The sequence below is a fragment of the Delphinus delphis genome, chromosome 3, assembly GCF_949987515.2.
Source record: "Delphinus delphis chromosome 3, mDelDel1.2, whole genome shotgun sequence".
NCBI lineage: Eukaryota > Metazoa > Chordata > Mammalia > Artiodactyla > Delphinidae > Delphinus > Delphinus delphis.
In genome coordinates, this window is record NC_082685.1 from 5,346,999 (window position 1) to 5,367,715 (window position 20,717).

A 20,717-nucleotide genomic window follows, 5' to 3' on the forward strand; every position below is an offset into this window, starting at 1 on the left:
GCCTGTGTTTTGGACTCCTGGACCCCAGGTACCCATTTCCCTTGGCTGCTTCCTTACTGTCCTTTCAAGCTTTGCAGTAAGGGAAACTGAGGCCCAGAGAGGAGATATAAGTGAAGACTGGAACCCACAGCCCAGCACAGGCCCCTCTGCTCCTCACAAATCGAGCCTGCAGTGGCTGTGTGGGCTCAGACTCTCCAGGGTCCCCATCCCAGCTCAGCCACTCACTGACACCCAGGGACCCTAGCAGGCAATGTCACCAGCCTCCGCTGTGTGTCTTCCTTCTCAGCGGAAGCAGTAATGATAACCACCGAGGTTCAGGGAGAAGCAGCATGTACAAGGGTTAGGGCATCTAATCCTGGCTGCAAGCACTTGGGCAAATCACTGCTCTTCTCTGAGCCTCAGTTGTCTCAACTGTAAAATGGGATGATAATCATTGTCCCTAACTCACAGATGATGGAGGGGATCAAATGAGGTAACACATAGCTTAGCATGGTGCCTGGGACATGGGAAGCACCATATAAGGGTCGGATATTAAAAAAGAAAATTTTTAACTGTGGTAAAATACACAGAACATAAAATGTATCACTTAAACCTTTTTAAAGAGCACAGCTCAGTGGCACTAAGCACGTTTACATTGTTGTGCAACTATCCCCACCCTCCATCTCCAGAACTTTCTCATCTTCCCAAACTGAAACTCTGTCCCCATGAAACACTGACTCCCCAGCCCCTCCCCCAGCCCCCGGCCCCCACCATCTACTTCCTGTCTCTGTGGATCTGACTCCGCTGGGGACCTCCTGTGAGTGGGATCACACAGTATTTGCCCTTTTGTGTCTGGCTTATTTCTCTGAGCATCACGTCCTCAAGGATCATCCATGCTGTAGCAGGTGTCAGAATTTCCTTTTTAAAGCTGAGTAATATTCCATTGTATGGATGGACAGCATTTATTTATTCATCCATTGATGGACACTCGGGTTGCTGAACCAGGGTGGTGTTAAGGGAAAGGGTAATAGTCTAGAAGGAATTTGAAAGTGGATTCAATAGAATTTGCCAAGGAATTGTTGGGGAATGTGGTTTTTATTTATTTTTTATTATTATTTTTTAACATCTTTATTGGAGTATAATTGCTTTACAATGGTGTGTTAGTTTCTGCTTTATAACAAAGTGAATCAGTTATACATATACATATGTTCCCATATCTCTTCCCTCTTGCATCTCCCTCCCTCCCACCCTCCCTACCCCACCCCTCTAGGTGGTCACAAAGCACCGAGCTGATCTCCCTGTGCTATGCAGCTGCTTCCCACTAGCTACCTATTTCACGTTTGGTAGCGTATATATGTCCATGCCACCCTCTCACTTTGTCACAGCTTACCCTTCCCCCTCCCCGTTTCCTCAAGTCCATTCTCTAGTAGGTCTATGTCTTTATTCCCGTCTTGCTCCTAGGTTCTTCATGACCTTTTTTTTTTCTCTTAGATTCCATATATATGTGTTAGCATGCGATATTTGTTTTTCTCTTTCTGACTTACTTTACTCTGTATGACAGACTCTAGGTCCATCCACCTCACTACAAATAACTCAATTTCCTTTCTTTTTATGGCTGAGTAATATTCCATTGTATATATGTGCCACATCTTCTTTATCCATTCATCTGTTGATGGACACTTAGGTTGATTCCATGTCCTGGCTATTGTAAATAGAACTGCAGTGAACATTGTGGTACATGACTCTTTTTGAATTATGGTTTTCTTAGGGTATATGCCCAGTAGTGGGATTGCTGGGTCATATGGTATTTCTATTTTTAGTTTTTTTAAGGAACCTCCATACTGTTCTCCATAGTGGCTGTATCAATTTACATTCCCACCAACAGTGCAAGAGGGTTCCCTTTTCTCCACACCCTCTCCAGCATTTATTGTTTCTAGATTTTTTGATGATGGCCATTCTGACCGGTGTGAGATGATACGTCATTGTAGTTTTGATTTGCATTTCTCTAATGATTAATGATGTTGAGCATCCTTTCATGTGTCTGTTGGCCATCTGTATATCTGCTTTGGAGAAATGTCTATTTAGGTGTTCTGCCCATTTATGGATTGGGTTGTTTGTTTTCTTGATATTGAGCTGCGTGAAGGGAATGTGGTTTTTAAAAATATGTCCACACATTTTGGACACTGCTTTAAAAGGTGGAGCCTAAGTCTATTCCCTGTGAGTATGGGCTGAATTTAGTGAATTCTTTCTCACAAACAAAATATGGCAGAAGTGATTGTGTCCAATACCCGTGAGGCTTCTGAAACTAGGTCATAAAAGGCACCATAGCCTTCTTGCTCTCTCTTTTTCTCCCTCTCTCTCTCTCTCTCTCTCATGTCAATCGCTCCAGGGGAAGCCAGGTGCAATGTTATGAGGATACCCCAGAAGCCCAGGTGGCAAAGAACTGAGGTCTCCCACCAACAGCCATGTGAGGGAGTCTTCTTGGAAGCAGCTTCCCCGACCCAGCTGAGCCTATAATCACAACTGCATTTAGAAAAGCTGTCTCTCTGACTGCTGTGTGGGGAATGGACTGTAGGGGGCAGGAATGAAAGCAGGGCCACCTGGGAGGTGGCTACTGCAATAGTCCAGGGAAGCCTTGATGGTGGCAGAGGAGATGGAGAGAATCAGATGGACGGATTTAATAGTTATTTGGGAAGTAAGACAAACAGGACTTGGGAGAATAAAAGGTCAGTGATGACCCTCAGGTGGGGTCTTCAATGAAACGCAGGTGGAGGCAGGGATGGAGGAAGATATGATGGCAGGTTTAGCTGTGGCCACACTGAGTCCATGTCCCCAAAATGTACACGGGTGTCCATAAACGTAGCTACCTGCATGATAAGAATAGACTAGAGGCTCTCCACTAAGGGTGACTCTGCCCACCCAGGGGACATTTGACAACATCTGGGGAAATTTCTGTTGTCACAACTGTGGCCGGGTGGGGGTGGGGTAGGGTGGGTGGGGATGCTACTGGCGTCTCTTGGCTAAAAGCCGGAGATGCTGCTTAACATCCTACAATGCACAGGGCTGTTCCCCATAAAAAGATTTATCTGACCTCAACTGTCAATTGTATGGAGGTGGAGAAATCCTATGGCTGGAATAAGAAAATCTACGATGTGGTATGTATATGTATATATAATGGAATACGACTCAGCCATAAAAAAAAAGAACAAAATAATGCCATTTGCAGCAACATGGATGCAACTAGAGATTATCATACTAAGTGAAGTAAGTCAGAAAGAGAAAGACCAATACCATATGATATCACTTATATGTGGAATCTAAAATATGGCACAAATGAACATATCTACAAAACAGAAACAGACTCACGGACATAGAGAACAGACTGGTGGTTGCCAAGGGGGACGGGGTGGGGGAGGGAGAGATTGGGAGTTTGGGATTAGCAGATGCCAACTATTATATGTAAGATGGGTAAACAACAAGGTCCTACTTTATAGCACAGGGAACTGTATTCAACATCCTGGTATAAACCATGATGGAAAAGACTATTAAAAAAAAGAATGTATGTGTGTAACTGACTCACTTTGTTGTACAGTAGAGACTGGCAAAACAAACTATAGTTCAATTAAAAAATAAATAAATAAAGACAATCCCAACTTCAGTGGAGGTCGTTTATTCAGTAAAGTTTTATTTCTTGGATATGCAACAATCAAGTACAGAACGAGTTTCCTGGGCAGCTCGCCTCCAAACAATCCTCACCAAGCAGCTGGCAAAAGGGGAAAGAGCAAACAAATCTCTCAGGGGAAGATTTTAAAGGATCAGGCCGGAAGTGACTTTTATCACTTCCTCTTACACCCCATTGGCCAGATCAGTCCCATGGGCTTGCCTAAGTGCAAGGGGTGCTGGGAAATGTAGTCCAGCCACGTCCCCAGGAGGAAGAAGGAAACGGAGGGAAAAGGAGCCGGTTTGTGCCACAGTATTATTATCATTGTCCTCATTATTTCTGATGTTATTCCGAACTAGCGGCTTCCTGGATGTATTGTATTCCATCCACAGGGTCAGTGGAGCGATTTTTCAAATCTCCTTTCTCAAATCCTCACTCTCTAGCTCTAGTACTCCAAACATTTCTGCATAAGCCATAGGATCAAGTCCAATGCCCTTGACCTAGCATTTCCAGAGTTCAAAATGTTGACCAAGCAGTGGGATATGGATGTCTGCAGAAATGAACCCTGAAACTCATCTATGTTTCAGGACCTGGTAGAGGAGGGTGAGAGGCTCTGCTCGGCAGGACTGGAAGGCTTCCTGGAAGAGGAGACCTGGGTGCTGTGACTTTGAAGAAAGCAGAAGCCCCATATCCGAAATCCGAGGAGCGGGAGAAGAATGAGAAGGGTGTGGAATCAGTGAAATCAAGGGAAGTGGATGTTTGCATAAAGAGGAAATGGTCGGGACTTACCTGGTGGCGCAGAGGTTAAGAATCCGCCTGCCAATGCAGGGGACACAGGTTGGAACCCTGCTCCGGGAAGATCCCACATGCCGCGGAGCAACTAAGCCCGTGCGCCACAACTACTGAGCCTGCGCTCTAGAGCCCGCGAACCACAACTACTGAAGCCCACGCGCCACAACGAGGAGCCACCGCAATAAGAAGCCCACACACCGCAACGAAGAGTAGCCCCGCTCCCTGCAACTAGAGAAAGCCCGCCTGCAGCAATGAAGACCCAACACGGCCAAAAATAAATAAATAAAATATTTTTAAAAAGAAAGAAAACAGTATACCAAGTCCTCAAAAAATTAAACATAGCATTGCCATATGATCCAGCAAGGCCACTTCTGCGTATATACACAAAATAATGGAAAGCAGGGTCTCAAAGAGATATTTATGTGTGTACCGTGTTCGTAGCAGCGTTTTTCACAGTAGCCCAAAGATGGAAACAAATGTCCACCGATGCGTGAATGGATAAACAAAATGTGACGTATACAGACAACAGAATATTATTCAGCCTTTAAAAACAAGGGGGGGCTGGTGGTGAGGGGAATGGGGAGTTAATGGTTAATGGAGACAGAGTTTCAGTTTGGGAAGCTAGGAAAGCTAGTTGTGGTTGCACTACAGTGTGAATGTGCTTAATGCCACTGAGCTGTACATCTAAAAAATGGTGAAGATGGTAAATGATGCTGCGTGTATTTTACCACAATAAAAAAAGATACATATCGGAAGAGTGAGGATATTGGAATATGGAGTATATATAGGTGAGAGGATGGAACTGCCCTGGGAGTGATCATGTTACTGTGATTATCTAGACGCTTCTAATTCTCAGGGTACTGGAAGAAGTGCAAAGTACAGGGACCCAGCACCGTGATGCTGCAATTTACTGCAAAACAATCTGGGAGAGAGAAAAAGGGGAAAAGAGCAAATATGGCCAAAATCAACAACAGGAGGCTCGAGGTGGATGATCACCTGTCTGTTGTATAATTCTTTCAAGCTTTTTCCATAGGAGTTGGAATTTTTCCAAATAAAAAGTCTAAGAAGGACAAGGACAGTGAGGTGTCCCTAGGCGCAGTGACCTGGAGGTCACTGAGGCCTGACTGGTGAGCTGTTGGAGTTGGAGAAGTCCATGGAAGGGAAATAAATCCTAAAACTCATAATTAGCATCTGGCTGGCACTTACTGTGTTCCAGAAGTTCTCCTAAAAGCGGTGCACATACTAGCCCTTTTATTTTAATTTTTTGGCCGCACAGCAATATGGGATCTTAGTTCCCCTACCGGGATGGAACCCCTGCCCCCTGCAGTGGAAGCATGGAGTCTTAACCACTGGACTGCCAGGGAAGTCCCTAATCCTTTTAATCTTCTCCAAACTCTAGGGCTAACAACTTCTGTTTTTTCCATTTTACAGATGGGGAAACTGAGGCCCAGAGAGGAGAAATCCCTTGTCCCAAACAGAAGGAAGTAAGGATAGTATGGTGGGAAAGAATCGGAGGCCCCCCACCCCGGGTTCACAGACGCCCCCTTCCGGCCTGATGACACCCCAGCTGTGAGGGGTAGTCACCAGCTGGCTTATGATCCACCTCTGGGATTCTTGAAACGCTCTGTCCCACCATCCAAGAGGAGTAGAGTCCCGAACACTGTTGTTATACATTAACAATCGCTTGTTATATCTTTAAACAACCACTTGGGGGCTGGAGTGGTGCCGGGGCCCTGAGGAGGACTCTGCTGTGATATCCCCACCTTAATTTCCCCCCCCATATGGAACAGAGCTGGACAAAGGCCTTTGTGGTGTATGAGGTCAGGACCAGATGGAGGAAGGGTCTGGGACTGGGGAGCCCTTTGGAGGGCAAGAGGCATGGCTGGAAGGCTTCCTGGAGGAGGCGACATTGGCTCTGCAGCTTTGAAGAGCACAGCCCTTCTGGATCTAGTTCTGGAGAGGTGGGGATGGCCCAGACCTGGTCTCCAGAGCCTCAAGGATGCTCAGGCTGGGGCCAAGGACATTATGGCAAGCAAGATCATCCTCTTCCTCCCTAAAATAAACCATTTTGAATTTTCGGGAAGCAGGGCAGCGGAATGACACCGCCTCAGGGTTGGATCCTTTTGTCCACTGCAAAAGGAAGATTACATACCCAAATCAGCAGGGGTACATCCCCACCCAGGCCCAGCAGTGACCCCTGCCAGGGAGCCAGGACTGCCACAGAAGCTCTTTTGGAGACACCCTGTAAACATGGCTGAAAGTGAGAGATCTCTCTCATGAAAAAAATTTTTTTAAAGAGAGAAATAGCAAATTAAATCTGTGCATTCTATCTGCACCGCCTCCCCTCAAAAAAGTTTGATCTGAAACAGCATCTCAGAATGTTCCGGAATGCCTTGGGCCCGCCATTCAAGTGTATATGCCTCCCCTCTGCATGGTTTATGGAGGGCCCGCGGCAGGGGTGAGGCAGGTGCGAGTATTTTGTCGCCTGCGGGTGCTTGGAGAAATATTTCAGAGTCATTAGCCCAGAATAAACACTCTGGCCCATTCCTTCATTCCTGACCACCCAGGACCTGGTGGGCTGCAGCGGATGCTTTGGGGACCCGCCGGAGGTTTAAAAGATTTTAAGCCGAGGAGTATGGTGGCCCGACTTGTGCGGAGAGTCTTTTAGTTGCTTGGGGAATCGGATGACCAGATAAAATACAGGATGTTCAGTTAAACTGGCATATCAGGTAAACAACGAATGATTTTTTAAAGCATAAGTAGATACCAACTGTGGTGAGGGACATACTTATGCTAAAAAATTATTCTTCTGAAATTCAAGTCTAATTGGGGGTCCTGGATTTTTATTTGCAGGAAGGACAGAACGTGGGGATCCAGGTCAGGGGTCAGGAGACCCAGGTGCAGGTGACCGCCCTGGTCCAGGGGATGGATGGGAGGAAAGCTGGATGCAGAGGAGGGCAGAGAAATAGGCGGATTCTGGGGAGATTTTGGAGAGGGGCCCCTATGGCTTGCTGATAGATTGGACGTGGGTGGATGTGCTGGGAGGACTTGGGCTTTTACCCTGAATGTGGTGGGGGAGCCGGGGAGGGGGACTGTGAGTGGATGAGGGATACGACTTGGATAAGAGGCTCCCAGACCCAGCCTGGGGACTCAGCAACCATCTGTCCCCATACATGGCCCCAGCCCGGGTCTCCCCACCTCGGTACTGTTGACATCTGGAGCTGGGCCATTCTCTGTGGGAGACCGTCCTGGGCACTGTGCGGCACAGAGCAGCATCCCTAGCCCCCACCCCCTGGATGCCAGGAGCGCACCCTGCTCCCCTCAATTGGGATAACCAATACAACTAGGCTTTGCCAGTGTCCTCTGGAGGGCAGAGTCGCTCCCAGTTGGGGATCCCTGGTCTTGGCACTGTAAGAGCCAGCAAGCAGATGGGTCTGGGGTGCTAACTGGGGTGCGGTCCTGGAAGGCTTTGTCCTCTACTGGTATTGAGTGATCTTTCTTGGGATGGGAGAAATGGAGGACCGCACGGCTGGAGCTTGGCAAGTTTCAGACTACGTGCTGCCCAAGCCTGGACTCATCTGAAGGCCATCTGCACGAGGCAAAGGAAGGACCTGCCTTAGAGTTTGATAAAACTTGAAATATTTAGACGTTTGGGCATTTAATTCTGATGATCCAGGCTCACGATAACACTGCTCCCGTCCAGCAGCCCGCAGCTGTCTGAGTCCACGGGGGCTCTGGTGATAATGATGGGCACCTTGACCTTGACACTGGTCAGGGACCAGGGCAGGTGGACGGTGCTGACCAGTTCGTAGTAGGTGTTCATGATCTCGCTGTCCCGTGTGCTGCAGCTCACGGACAGCACGGGCGGGAGGTAGAAAGTGCTGACGATCTTGGTGGTGTTGAAGGGTGTGATTTGGGTGTTGGCCTCCTGCCGAAGCAGCTCACTGCTGTCCACCCTTGAGTGTCGCTCTGCATTGGGTGTGAAGCCCTCGTACTGCACGTGGGCGTAGAGGGCAAAGATGACCGTCTTGATGCTCTTGCTGGTCTGGTTGTTGATTTCCGTGGTGAAAATGACCCTCTCCCCTGGCGTGAAGATGTTCTTTTCCATCTGGATCTGCAGGCAGATGGTGCCCTGTCTGCAGCAATTGTAGTAGATCTTTTTCTTGGCCTCCACGACCAGAGGATTCTAGAAGGGGGTGGGGGGAATGGACAATTGTGAGGCATTGCGGCCACAAGATCCACTTGCTCACCCAACAGTCCACCAAAGCCTTGAGCCTTTGGGACTCTCCTAGTAAGAGGCACTGGGATGGAATCTGGAGTCTTGGGGATTTTGCAGCCCAAAGTCATTCCCAGCTTTGCCATTTAATCAAAATCCTTTGCCATTCTGACTGTCAATTTCCTTGTCTGTAAAATAGACCTAAGAAATTCACAAGGCCCTGGCTTTATCCCCAGCTCCATAACTCACTTGCTGTGTGACCTTGTACCAGTGCCTTGACTTCTCTGAGTCTTAGTTTTCTGGAAGACAGGGAATGTCTTATGGTCTAAGCCCAGACCTAGGGCTTACCCAAGTAGTTCAGACTTAAGGAGAAAATATTATGGGCTCTGAATCATGAAAACTGTAGAGTTGAAATTATGTAACGTGTTTAAATAAAGGCTTCAAAAAGCAGCCTTTATATCAATTGGTTAGCTGCTGGATTGCAAATAAAGTCACATATACGTTATGTTTAATGTGTGGCTTGGGTAACATTTGGCTTTTTATTTGTGGGTACTACTGTAAAAGATTCGAGGGAATTCTCTGGCCGTCCAGGGGCTAGGACTTGGCGCTTTCACTGCCGAGGCCCAGGTTGGATCCCTGGCCAGGGAACTAAGATCCTGCAAGCCATGTGACCAAAAAATAAATAAATAAATGAAATAAAATAAAAGATTTGTTGTGAGGTGGAGTGCGCTTCCAATGATTTGCTCTCCACTTCTGCTGACTTCCTGTATCTTCTTCCAGAGGAACTTAATACTTTTACAAGCGTGTGTGTGTGTGTGTGTGTGTGTGTGTGTGTGTGTGTGTGGCATTTGTCATGCTCATGCAAATGTTTGTATTGTTTAGGAGTACATTTATTTATTTGTGGTAGAAGTACACAGTATTGTTTGACATATCTGAATGTTTTAAATAAATCAAGCCTCATATCTTTTCCAGCAACCTGCTTTTCTAGCTTAACATCCTGTGTTTGAAAGGCGTTCATGTTGGTGCCTGTCATTCTGATTCATTTGTTTCCACGATGGCAATGGAATGTGCTGCAAAATAGTTAATTTACCCTTCCCCCTCCAGGATAGACATTTTTATATCTATATATATAATATACATATTTTATGTATATATATATATATATTTTTTTTTTTTGCCGTGCTGTGCGGCATGCAGGATCCTAGTTCCCTGACCAGGGATTGAACCCGCGCCCCCTGCAGTGGAAGCATGGAGTCCTAACCACTGGACCGCTAGGGAAGGATAGACATTTATATTGTTTCCATGTGTGTTTGACATCATAAAAGAGCTGGAAGGAGCATCTGAAGACACTTCTTGGGCTTACATACAAGAAAGAGTTGCTCTACCAAAGAAGATATACAGATGGTCAATAGGCACACGAAAAAAGTCTCAACGTGGCTAATCATCAGAGAAATACAAATCAAAACCACAATGAAATAGCACCTCACACCTGTCAGAATGGGTATCATCAAAAATTCTACAAATGACAAATGCTGGCCAGGATGTGGAGGAAAGGGAACCCTCCTACACTGTTGGTGGGAATGTAAATTGGTGCAGCCGCTGTGGTTGAGAGTCTGCCTGCCGATGCAGGGGACACGGGTTCATGCCTCGGTCCAGGAAGATCCCACATACCGCAGAGTGGCTGGGCCTCTGAGCCATGGCTGCTGAGCCTGCGCGTCCGGAGCCTGTGCTCCGCAACGGGAGAGGCCACGACAGTGAGAGGTCCGCGTACCGCCAAAAAAAAAAAAAGGGCAGAAGACCTAAATAGACATTTCTCCAAAGAAGACATACAGATGGCCAACAAACACATGAAAACATGCTCAACATCACTAATTACTAGAGAAATGCAAATCAAAACTACAATGAGGTATCACCTCACACCAGTCAGAATGGCTATCATTAAAAAGTCTGCAAACAATAAATGCTAGAGAGGGTGTGTAGAAAAGGGAACACACTTACACTGTTGGTGGGAATGTAAATTGATATAGTCACTATTGAGAACAGTATGGTGCTTCCTTAAAAAACCAAAAATAGAACTACTATATGACCCAGCAATTCCACTCCTGGGCATATACCTGGAGAAAGCCATAATTCAAAAAGATACATGCACCCCAATGGTCATTGCAGCACTACTCACAATAACCAGGTCATGGAAGCAACCTAAATGTCCATCAACAGAGGAATGGATAAAGAAGATGTGGTGCATATATACAATGGAAAATTACTCAGTCATAGAAAGGAATGAAACTGCACCATTTGCAGAGACATGGATGGACCTAGAGACTGTCATACAGAGTGAAGTAAGTCAGTAGGAGAAAAACAAGTATCATATATTAACGCATATATGTGGAATCTAGAAAAATGGTATAGATGAACTTATTTGCAGAGCAGAAATGGAGACACAGACGTAGGGAACAGACGTATGGATACCAAGGGGGGAAGGGGAGGGTGGGACAGATTGGGAGATTAGGGGTGGCATATATACACTACTCGGTATAAGATAGATAACTAATGAGAACCTGCTGTATAGCACAGGGAACTCTACTCAATGCTCTGTGGTGACCTAAATGGGAGGGAAATCCAAGAAAGAGGGGATACATGTATACATGTGGCTGATTCACTTCGCTGTACAGCAGAAACTAACACAACATTGTAAAGCAACTATACTCCACTAAAAATAAAGAGAGAGACACAGGCTACTATATACAAAGTAAATGATTAAGAAGGATATATTATACAGCACAGGGAAATATAGCCATTATTTTGTAATAACTTTAAATGGAGTATAGTCTATAAAAATATTGAATCACTGTTATACACCAGAAACTAATGTAATATTGTAAATCAACTATACTACAATTTAAAAGAAAGAGTTGGTCTAGGACATAGAGTTGATGAATTTTTTTCTGTAAAGAGCCTGATGATGAATCTTTTAGACTCTGCAGGCCACATAGAGTATTTGTTACATATTATTCTTTTTTAAAAAACCACAACTCGGGGCTTCCCTGGTGGTGCAGTGGTTGGGAGTCCGCCTGCCGTTGCAGGGGACGCGGGTTCGTGCCCCGCTCTGGGGGGATCCCATATGCCGCGGAGCGGCTGGGTCCGTGGGCCATGGCCGCTAAGCCTGTGCTCTGCAACGGGAGAGGCCACAACAGTGAGAGGCCCACATACCGCAAAAAAAAAAAAAAAAAAAAAAAAAAAAAAACCACAACTCATAGTTGAAACGTAGATTTTAATATTGTGGCGAAAGCACAAATCTATATATCCATCGGCATCTAAATCTATGAAAGAGAAATAAGTTTCATGAAATAATGCTTATCCTTGCTACATGCCTGCTGAGCATTCCTCTTCTATCCTCTTCTATTCTATTTAATCTATTCTTTTAAAAACTCTTGATTGGACCCTCTGAATTGATTTTTCTGGTATTTCTAGTCTACTTACGCTATTCTATTCTATCATTTTGTTTTATATACAACGAAAACGTTGTAACCCACCAAATTTATTTTTTCTGGTAAATTCTATCCCCTTTTACGTATTCAATACTATTCTATTCAGTCCTACACATTGATTTTATAAAAACAAAGTCTGTTGCAACCCACCAAATTTATATTTTCTGACATATTCTATTCTCTGTTTTCATTTTTAAAAATTAATGGCAACCCACCAAGTGGACTTTTTCTGATACTTTCTATTCTACCTATTTTATTCTCTGTTCTGTTTTCTTATTTTATATTAAGAACAACAACGTTTGCAACCTACAAAATTGATATTTTTTGATATTTTTCTATTTTGGTCCTGCCTATCCTTTCATTTTGTAGAAATATGCTTTGCGCCCCACTAGCGGGTCATGACCTGAGGTTTGAAAAACACTGTTCTAGGTTCAATGCCTTTCCTCTTGGAGACCTCAGGCTGACCACCCCCCCCCCCCCCCCCCGACCCCTTCAGCCTCACCTCCTACCCTCTGCCTCTGGCTTCTGCCTATCTTCAGCCTTCCCACTCTTTCCCTCCTCTTGGAAGGCTAATTGCAGCCCATTTCATTCTAAACCCCTCCAGTCTTATTCGAAAATTCGTTGCATGCGTTAGGACCCTGCAGGCATTAAAGGACTCACTGCCCTAACTCAAGGCCAAGCCAGCAGTTCTGTCCTGGTCCTGAAGGAAGTGCCGAGAGGCATCAGGGGTGGCCCATCAGAGAGACCCCCCCCCCCCCCGCACCAGGCCAGGTGGGGTGGCCACAGGGCTCTGATTTCCAAGAATATTAGGGCACAAACTCAACATTGATTTTCCATACCCAGGAGTTTTTTGGGACCCCATATTCCTTTGGCATATATGAAACTTTGGGAGGATTCATTCATTCAACCAGTATTCGTTTGTATCAACTTGGTGCAAAGTTCAAGGAAAACCCACAGCAGTGAAGACCAGTCCAGTCTCTGCTCTGGTCTGGAGATGGACATATAAATGGTACATTCCTTTTTTTTTTTTTTTAGTGGTACATTTCTTTTTTTGTTGTTGTTGTTTATTTATTTATCTATTTATGGCTGCTTTGGGTCTTCGTTGCTGTGCACGGGATTTCTCTAGTGGCGGCGAGCGGGGGCTACTCTTCGTTGCGGTGCGCGGGCTTCTCATTGCTGTGGCTTCTCTTGTTGCGGAGCATGGGCCCTAGGCACATGGGCTCCATAGTTGCGGCTCATGGGCGCTAGAGCGCAGGCTCAGTAGTTGTGGCGCACGGGCTTAGTTGCTCCGTGGCATGTGGGATCTTCCCGGACCAGGGCTCGAACCCAGGTGTCCTACATTGGCAGGCGGATTCTTAACCACTGCGCCACCAGGGAAGCCCTAATGGTACATTTCTGATAGGGATAAGCTATGAGGTTAGGCAAGGGGGTGAGGTAAGGGGAGTCAGGATGCCAACTCTTTCAGACTTCTTGGTTAGGAAGGGTCTTGGCGACATGTCCTCTACCCAATGGTACTGCTTGTTGGAAGAGGCAATGGGTCACGTCTTTCAAAATTCTAAAGGTACACAGAGAGGAGTGAATGTGGAAAAATTGGAACCCTCGTTCATGGCTGGTGGGAATGTAAAATGGGGTGGCCGCCGTAGAAAAGAGTCTGGCCGCTCCTCGAAAGGTAAAACAGAGTTACCATCTTTCCCAGTTCCACTCCTAGGTGTCTACCCATGAGAAATGAAAACTCGCGTCCATGTAAAAACTTGCACACGTATGTTAGCAGCAGCATCGTTCCTAATAGCCAAAATGTGGAAACAATCCAAGGTCCATCAAGAGGTGAGGGGAGGGACGTCCAGACCAGGCAAATCCACAGAGACAGAGAATGGATTTAGTGGTGGCTGGGGGAGGGGACGGAGAGGTTTGGGGGTGACAGCTAAGGGATGCAAGACTTCTTTGGGGGATAATAAAAGTGTTCTAGAACTGACTGTGGTGAGGGCTGTACAACTGTGTGAATGCACTAAAAGCCATTGATTTGGACATTTTATTTTATTTTTATTTATTTTTTATTTGGCCGCACCGCTTAGCACATGGGACCGTAGTTCCCCCATGAGGGATCAAACACACGCCCCTTGCGTTGGAAGCATGGAACCTTAACCACTGGACCGCCAGGGAAGTCCTGATTTGGACATTTTAAAGGGGTGAATTATAAGGTATGTGAGTTGTATATCAATAAAGATGTTAAAAAAAAAAAGTGGAAGGGGAAAAGTTTGCCCCTCCCCTGCTCCCTCCCAGGAGGCAGTGTCTGTTGCCGGTTTCTCTGGTCTCTGGAAAGAGACGTCTGTTTGTTACACCTGCAAGGAAGTTCTGTGCAGTTTTTGTTTTTACCACCAACGGCTAGACACGCTGTTCTGAACTTTGCTTTACTCGTTCAACCCAGTAACTTGGAGGTGCTGAGAGGGAGAGCTGCCTCACTCTCTGTCTCTGTGTCTTGGTCTCTCTCTCTTTCTCTCTTTGCTGTATCTGTAGAGTTGACCTTTGTGTACTGCTACTTTAATTGACTTAGCAACAAACATTTAAGCTGTTGCCAGTTTCTGGCCACCACAAACAGTGCAGTGAGAGGTCATGTCACACACGTGAAAGGATAGCGATGGGAGAATTTTCTAGAAGGGAAATGGATGAGGCAAAGTGCGTGTTCATTTTAATATGGATATTGCCTTCTGTGGGGGTTGCGGCGGTTCATGGGGGCATCAGCAATGCCGGTGATTGAAGACCTGGCTTCCAAGCAAAGATCTGAAGGATGAGGGGGAGGGATAGGAAGATCCTGTCACAGGGTTCCAGGCGGAGGGCGCAGCCTGTGCAAAGGCCCTGGGGCAGCACCATGCCTGTCGTGTTGGAGGAACAGCAAGGAGGCCAGTGTGTCGGGAGCAGAGTGAGTGAGGGGGAGAGAGGGAGGAGGGGAGGGCAGGGAGGGGACAGGGCAGGTGGTGCAGGGCCTTGGGGGCCGCAGGGAGGCCTTGAGCGTTTACCCCGTGGAAGGTGGGAGCCCTGGAAGGCTGAGCAGGGTCATCACCTGAATCCTTTCAGCTGCTATGAGAAGGACAGATTATAGGAGTCAAGACTCCGTGTCTACTTGGACCAGAGCAGTAGCTTCTGCCCTGGTCCACCAGCTCCTGCCCTCACCCTGCCCCCTACAATCTGATTAAAACAGTACTGAGTAGCTGAAGAAAACACCATATTTCTGTACTCTCAAAACATATCTGTAGGGACTTCCCCGGTGGTGCAGTGGTTAAGAATCTGCCTGCCAGTGCACGGGGCACGGGTTTGAGCCCTGGTCCGGGAAGATGCCACATGCCACGGAGCAACTAAGCCCGTGTGCCACAACTACTGAGCCTGCGCTCTAGAGCCCGCGCGCCACAGCTATGGTGCCCGCGTGCCACACTACTGAAGCACGCATGCCTAAAGTCCGTGGTCCGCAACAAGAGAAGCCACCACAGTAAGAAGCCCGCACACCGCACTGAAGAGTAGCCCCCCGCTTGCCGCAACTAGAGAAAGCCCGTGTGCAGCAACAAAGACCCAGTGTAGCCATAAATAAATAAATAGGTAATAAAAAGGAAAACATATCTGTAATAACTCTCTTTGCTGCTATAATAACGATTTGAGCTCTTCCCATTTACTAGGCATCCCCTATGTGTACACATCGTGCTGGGTGCTTTGTGATCCCCACAATCGAGGAAAGATTAGTAGTAGTAGTAGTAGTAGTATTCCCATTGTACAGATCAGGACAATCGAGGGTCTGGGAGGTGCTGTTAATTGCCCAAGGCCATCGGCTAGTGAAGGATCTGGCGGCAGAGATCTCAAGCTAGGTGTGGTCCCATACCAGCATTTTGCCCCAATTCCTGCCTTGTGCCCCCTGCACCCTAGATTAACTCTTGAGGGAAGAGCCAGAGAAGGGCCAGAGCCCGCTCTGGGTCACACAGGGAGCAGGTGGCCAAGCGGGCCTTGAGCTCAGGTCTGCTTCATCTGATCCACCCCTCCAAGCATCTACCCCCCTGAAGTAGGCCGGGCTAGAGATGATCCCTGTTACACAGATAAGACTACCCGGGACTTCCCTGGCAGTCCAGTGGTTAAGACTCCATGCTTCCAATGCAGGGGGTGCACGTCTGATCCCTGGTCAGGGAATTAAGATCCCACATGCCATGTGGTGCAGCCAAAAAAAAAAGGCTACCTGTGGCGGCAGCAGCAGTGACAAGATTTATGGGGACTTAATATTCTGGGGCTCTCTCCTACCACCACTGCCGGCCACTGTGCAAGGTCCAGAACTTGCATGAAGTCCACTCACTGCTCCTTCTGAGATCTAGGGGACAGGCACCATCTCTGTGCCCATTTGACAGATGAGGAAATGCAGGCACAGAGAGGCCACATCACTTGCAGAGGGTCACACAGCAGGTAGGTGGAGATGCTAGGATTTTTAACTTGGACGTTGAAAACTAAAATGCCAGCCCTCTCAGCCACAACACTCTGATGACAAATGGGTCCCCAGGGAGGTGAAGTGACTTTGGCCAATGTAAGTCCACCCTCCCTTACTTCCACCTCTGCACCTGGCCTCCAGAAGCTGTCCAAAAACTTCCTCCGCTCAGGTGACTGATGCCACAAGGCCCTTCCTTCCCCCTGAATGGAGGGCATCCCCTTTCCGTGCTTCTTGGTGGGGGGCACCACCTCCATTATCAGTTCCTGGAGAGTCACCGAGCACCCAGGACCCTCAGTCAGGGGTCACAGAGGGGCCTCTGCTCACTCTTTTTTTTTTTTTTTTTAATAACATTTATTTATTTACTTATTTTTGGCTGCGTTTGGTCTTCGTTGCTGCACGTGGACTTTCTCTAGTTGGGGCGAGCGGTGGCTACTCTTCATCGTGGTGCACGGGTTTCTCATTGCGGTGGCTTCTCTTTGTTGTGGACCATGGGCTCTAGGCTCAAGGGCTTCAGTAGTTGTGGCATGCGGGCTAGTAGTTGTGGCTCGTGGGCTCGGTAGTTGTGGCGCACGGGCTTAGCTGCTCCGCGGTATGTGGGATTTTCCCGGAACAGGGCTCAAACCTGTGTCCCCTGCATTGGCAGGCGGATTCTTAACCACTGCGCCACCAGGGAAGTCCCTCTGCTCACTCTTGATTCTTGAATGTCAAGGACATTCAGGGCCCATGTCATTCCCTGTGGGGGGCACTGCGGGGTGTGGAGCGTCATCCCTGGCCCACACTCTCTTGATCCCACTCATCACCCCTCCCCAGTTGAGACAACCAAAAATGTTCCCAGACATCTCCCAGTGTCCCCCGCAGGGGCAGAATCACCCCAGTTGAGAGCCGCTGGTTTAGTTCCTGCCCTGGTTTCTGATTCCCCGTTTGCGAAATCACTGGGCCGGAGGAGCGGCCAACACCTTCCCTTCTTCCAGGTCACAGCCTCCCGTCTCCTGGCTGCCCGCCTCCCCCTGCCTCCGGGGAGCTTTGAGGACATGCCCTACCCCTGCTCCTTCTGCATCACTACCTGCAATGGGTTTTCTGCGTGGAAATCCGAAGAAGTCCCTTGAACCAACAAGTACCTTCTCTTCTTGGCTAGAATGTGCTCCCGACCCATGCAGGAGGCCTGCACGAAGTAAAAGACATGGCCACTTTTGCTGGTGAAGGTAGAAGGGAGCCTGGCAGGTAAGTTGAAATGGAAGTCAAAGGTGCGGCTGCCTGCACTTAACCAATTATCTGAAAGCAAAACACACCGATGCCATCAGAAGGTTCTAGAATCTTTTCTTCCCTCTTTTCTTTCTTTATTGTTTTGGCAGGGAGCTTGTTCTGGACCTGGCCTGTTTGTCCCTGAGCTAGGCTTAGCTCTGTGATTTTTAGGGATTGAAAAAGCCTAGGCCCATAAATATTAGGTCTCAGCTACGCTGGAGACCGATGCCCTGGGTAGGTGATGCGACTGGGGTGGTCACTCAAAACCACTGACCAGGACTTGCTCACCCGTGCTCTGGGCCTGGGAAACTGGAGGTCTGGCTGCAGGATTCGATCGCATATTCATTCAACAAACACACCTTGGGTCCCAAGGCAGGCAAATCTCCCTGCCCTGGCAGAGCTTGGCCTTCAGTGCACAGCATACAGTAGGTGCTTAATATTTGTTGATTGACTGAGTGGTGATGGAAGACCGGGGAGGGACTCACACTACCCCCCATCTCTGTGACCTCCCTGTTTTATTTTTTTTTTGCACTTCTCCAAAACCCCCTTATTAGAGCGTTTTCCCTGCCTGATGGCAACCCCAGCGACGCCAGGGACCCTGTCTGTTTTCTTCGCTGTTGTATCCCCAGCATCTGCCATGGCTGTTGTGCACAGTAGGTGCTTAATACATGTTTGTGAAGTAAATGAGTGAACCCATCGCAGGCTTGGGGCTGATGCTTCTGAGGGGAAAGGATGCTTCCCTTGGAAATGGAGAAGGGTGATAGCTGATAATGTGGGTGGTGAGGGGTGGGGGAGTGTTTTGGTTGAAAAAACGAACACCTAACAAACATTACTGTATACCCCTCCCCCCCCACCCCACTATTCTGAGCCCTCCCCTCGACATGCCATTAAATCATTAAGTCCTCAAGGCAGTCTTAGGAGGCAGGACTTTTTCCTATTCCCATTTTCCAGGTGGGTTAACTGGGACACAGAGAGGCGGCCTAATTGCTGAGTATGAAGGCCCAGCAGGTTGCCGTTCCTCCCTTGGATATCTGGGCAGGTCCCCCTCCCATCACTAGATCTGAGCTTGGTAGTCACCTCTTTGGAGAGACCTTCCCAGGCTACCCTATCTAAAATTAAAAAAAAAAAAATCTACAATTGAACTTTGTTCAGTCAAGCATTGGCCAAGTGTTCTGCTTGACTGTGGACTACCCGGAAACACCCCCATGGACATATTTTGGAAAGGACATATAGTTTCCTGGTAGCTTAGGCTTCCTGATGTCTGTCCAGACTTTAGATTTGAACCTGGCAGAGTTGGGGACTAGTCAGTCCTTCCCACGGAGAGCTTTCCTAGCCTTCTCCCTCCTATCTCTTTCCCTGTGACCAGGGGAACCAGGCCTCTGCCCATTTCTGATATCCCCGGGGGTTTGTTGATTGACTAACAGATGTGTTTACCTTCCAGACCCCGGTTCCTATTCTGGCTAAGGTTGGCGGCTGGCCTTGTCCTTACCCTCCACTGGGAATGTCTTTGTCTTGTGCACATAGTCAGCCTTGTTGTTGCAAATAACATCTCGGCTGTAATCGCGGGATGCCCCAATTTCTTCATTCCACTCCACATAACCTCTTCCCACGAGCTCCACCTTCACGATGGGGTCCACCAGGGTGCTGTTCAGGGTTAGAACCACCTGCCCTTTTATGCTGGAGCCGGCCAGGTAGACCGCATCCTTGGGCAGCACTAATTCAATGGACTTCACCACAGACATAGGGGGTTGGGGTGACGGAGAAACATCCTCCCCTCTCCCCCATGTCACTGAGATCCCCGGTTCCTTGGCCACAGTGACGTCATCTGTCTGTGACATCATCCAGCCAGGGTTCCGGGAAGGGTTTCCCAATGGCCAGGATGAGAGGCAAGGCTGTTGGGAGTGGGCGGCTGCTTGGGAATCCCAAAGTCCTCACTGGTTGGTGAAATGGTAGCCTGACCTCTTTTTCCTAGGAAATAACGAACAAACGAACAAGAAAACCACAAGATCCCAACATTGCTGGCGACTAGGGAACAACTGTCATCCTGCCAGAGGTCTAGGGGCCTGGGTGGGAAGAATTCTTCCAGGCCCTGTGGTGAGGCAGGCATCGTGAGCTCTATTTACAGATGGAGAGGCACAGGGCATGAGCCCAGGGGTATTTTCTGCCCCATCCGATGGCCCCCAAATGTGGGTGTGTGCACCCCCTTCTCAGGGTTCACAGATTGATGCTGGGTCCTACACAGATAATCGTTTTCACCTTTTGTCTGTTTGTTTTGGCCACACCATGAAGCTTGTGGGCTCTTAGCTCCCAGAGCAGGGATTGAACCCGTGCCCTCAGCAGTGAAATCTCGGAGTCTTAACCACTGGACTGCCAGGGAATTCCCAGTCGTTTCCACCTTAATAGCTCTATATTTATATCAGTGTGTGTTAGAAGGAAAATGATAGCCATGGCCAGGACATGGAATCTGCTGTGTCTTGAAGATGCTCAGAGCGCGGTGGGCTCCATGTGAACGCGGATGCCACCACGAAGCATTCTCTCTCTCTGCACAGTTGACACTCATCTTTATGCCAGCGTCTCCTCCATTGGTTGGGAAGTCCCTCTAGGGCAGGAATTTGTTTGCCAAACCCAGAGCCTGGTTCAGGCAAGGGAGGACAATTAAAGTTTGTTGAATGACTTAATGACTGTCGAGAGCATATCGTTCTGCAAAAGGGAAACTGGGGCCCTTGGCACCCTAGCAGTTATTCGTGGTGTCCAATTCGCGCGTGGGCCGGTGCCTAAGCAGGGGGAGGGTCTGAAGCAGAAGAGGCTCTACAAAGTATCTGTTCTCCAGGCTCTGGCAGACCTCATTTACTCTTTGTCATATCTTGCTTTATTGGATGTGAT

General features: G+C 47.9%; 1 protein-coding gene across 1 annotated transcript; it reads right to left on the minus strand.

Moving 5' to 3' along the window:
* Positions 1-8,090: 8,090 nt before the first annotated feature.
* Positions 8,091-19,576, minus strand: ARRDC5 (arrestin domain containing 5). Its single transcript, XM_060006545.2, has 3 exons — positions 19,324-19,576; positions 17,656-17,864; positions 8,091-8,618 (listed from the first exon to the last, which is right to left on the minus strand). The coding sequence occupies exons 1-3, from the start codon at positions 19,574-19,576 to the stop codon at positions 8,091-8,093; spliced, it is 990 nt and encodes a 329-aa protein (XP_059862528.1).
* Between the last annotated feature and the right edge of the window lie 1,141 nt (positions 19,577-20,717).

Coding starts and splice junctions, on each gene's coding strand:
- ARRDC5 (XM_060006545.2), bottom strand. CDS start 19,576: ATGTCTGTGGTGAAGTCCATTGAATTAGTGCTGCCCAAGGATGCGGTC. Junction 17,865..19,323: donor AAAGACATTCCCAGTGGAGG/GTAAGGACAAGG, acceptor TTTTGCTTTCAG/ATAATTGGTTAAGTGCAGGC. Junction 8,619..17,655: donor ACGCAGAAAACCCATTGCAG/GTAGTGATGCAG, acceptor ACCCCCTTCTAG/AATCCTCTGGTCGTGGAGGC.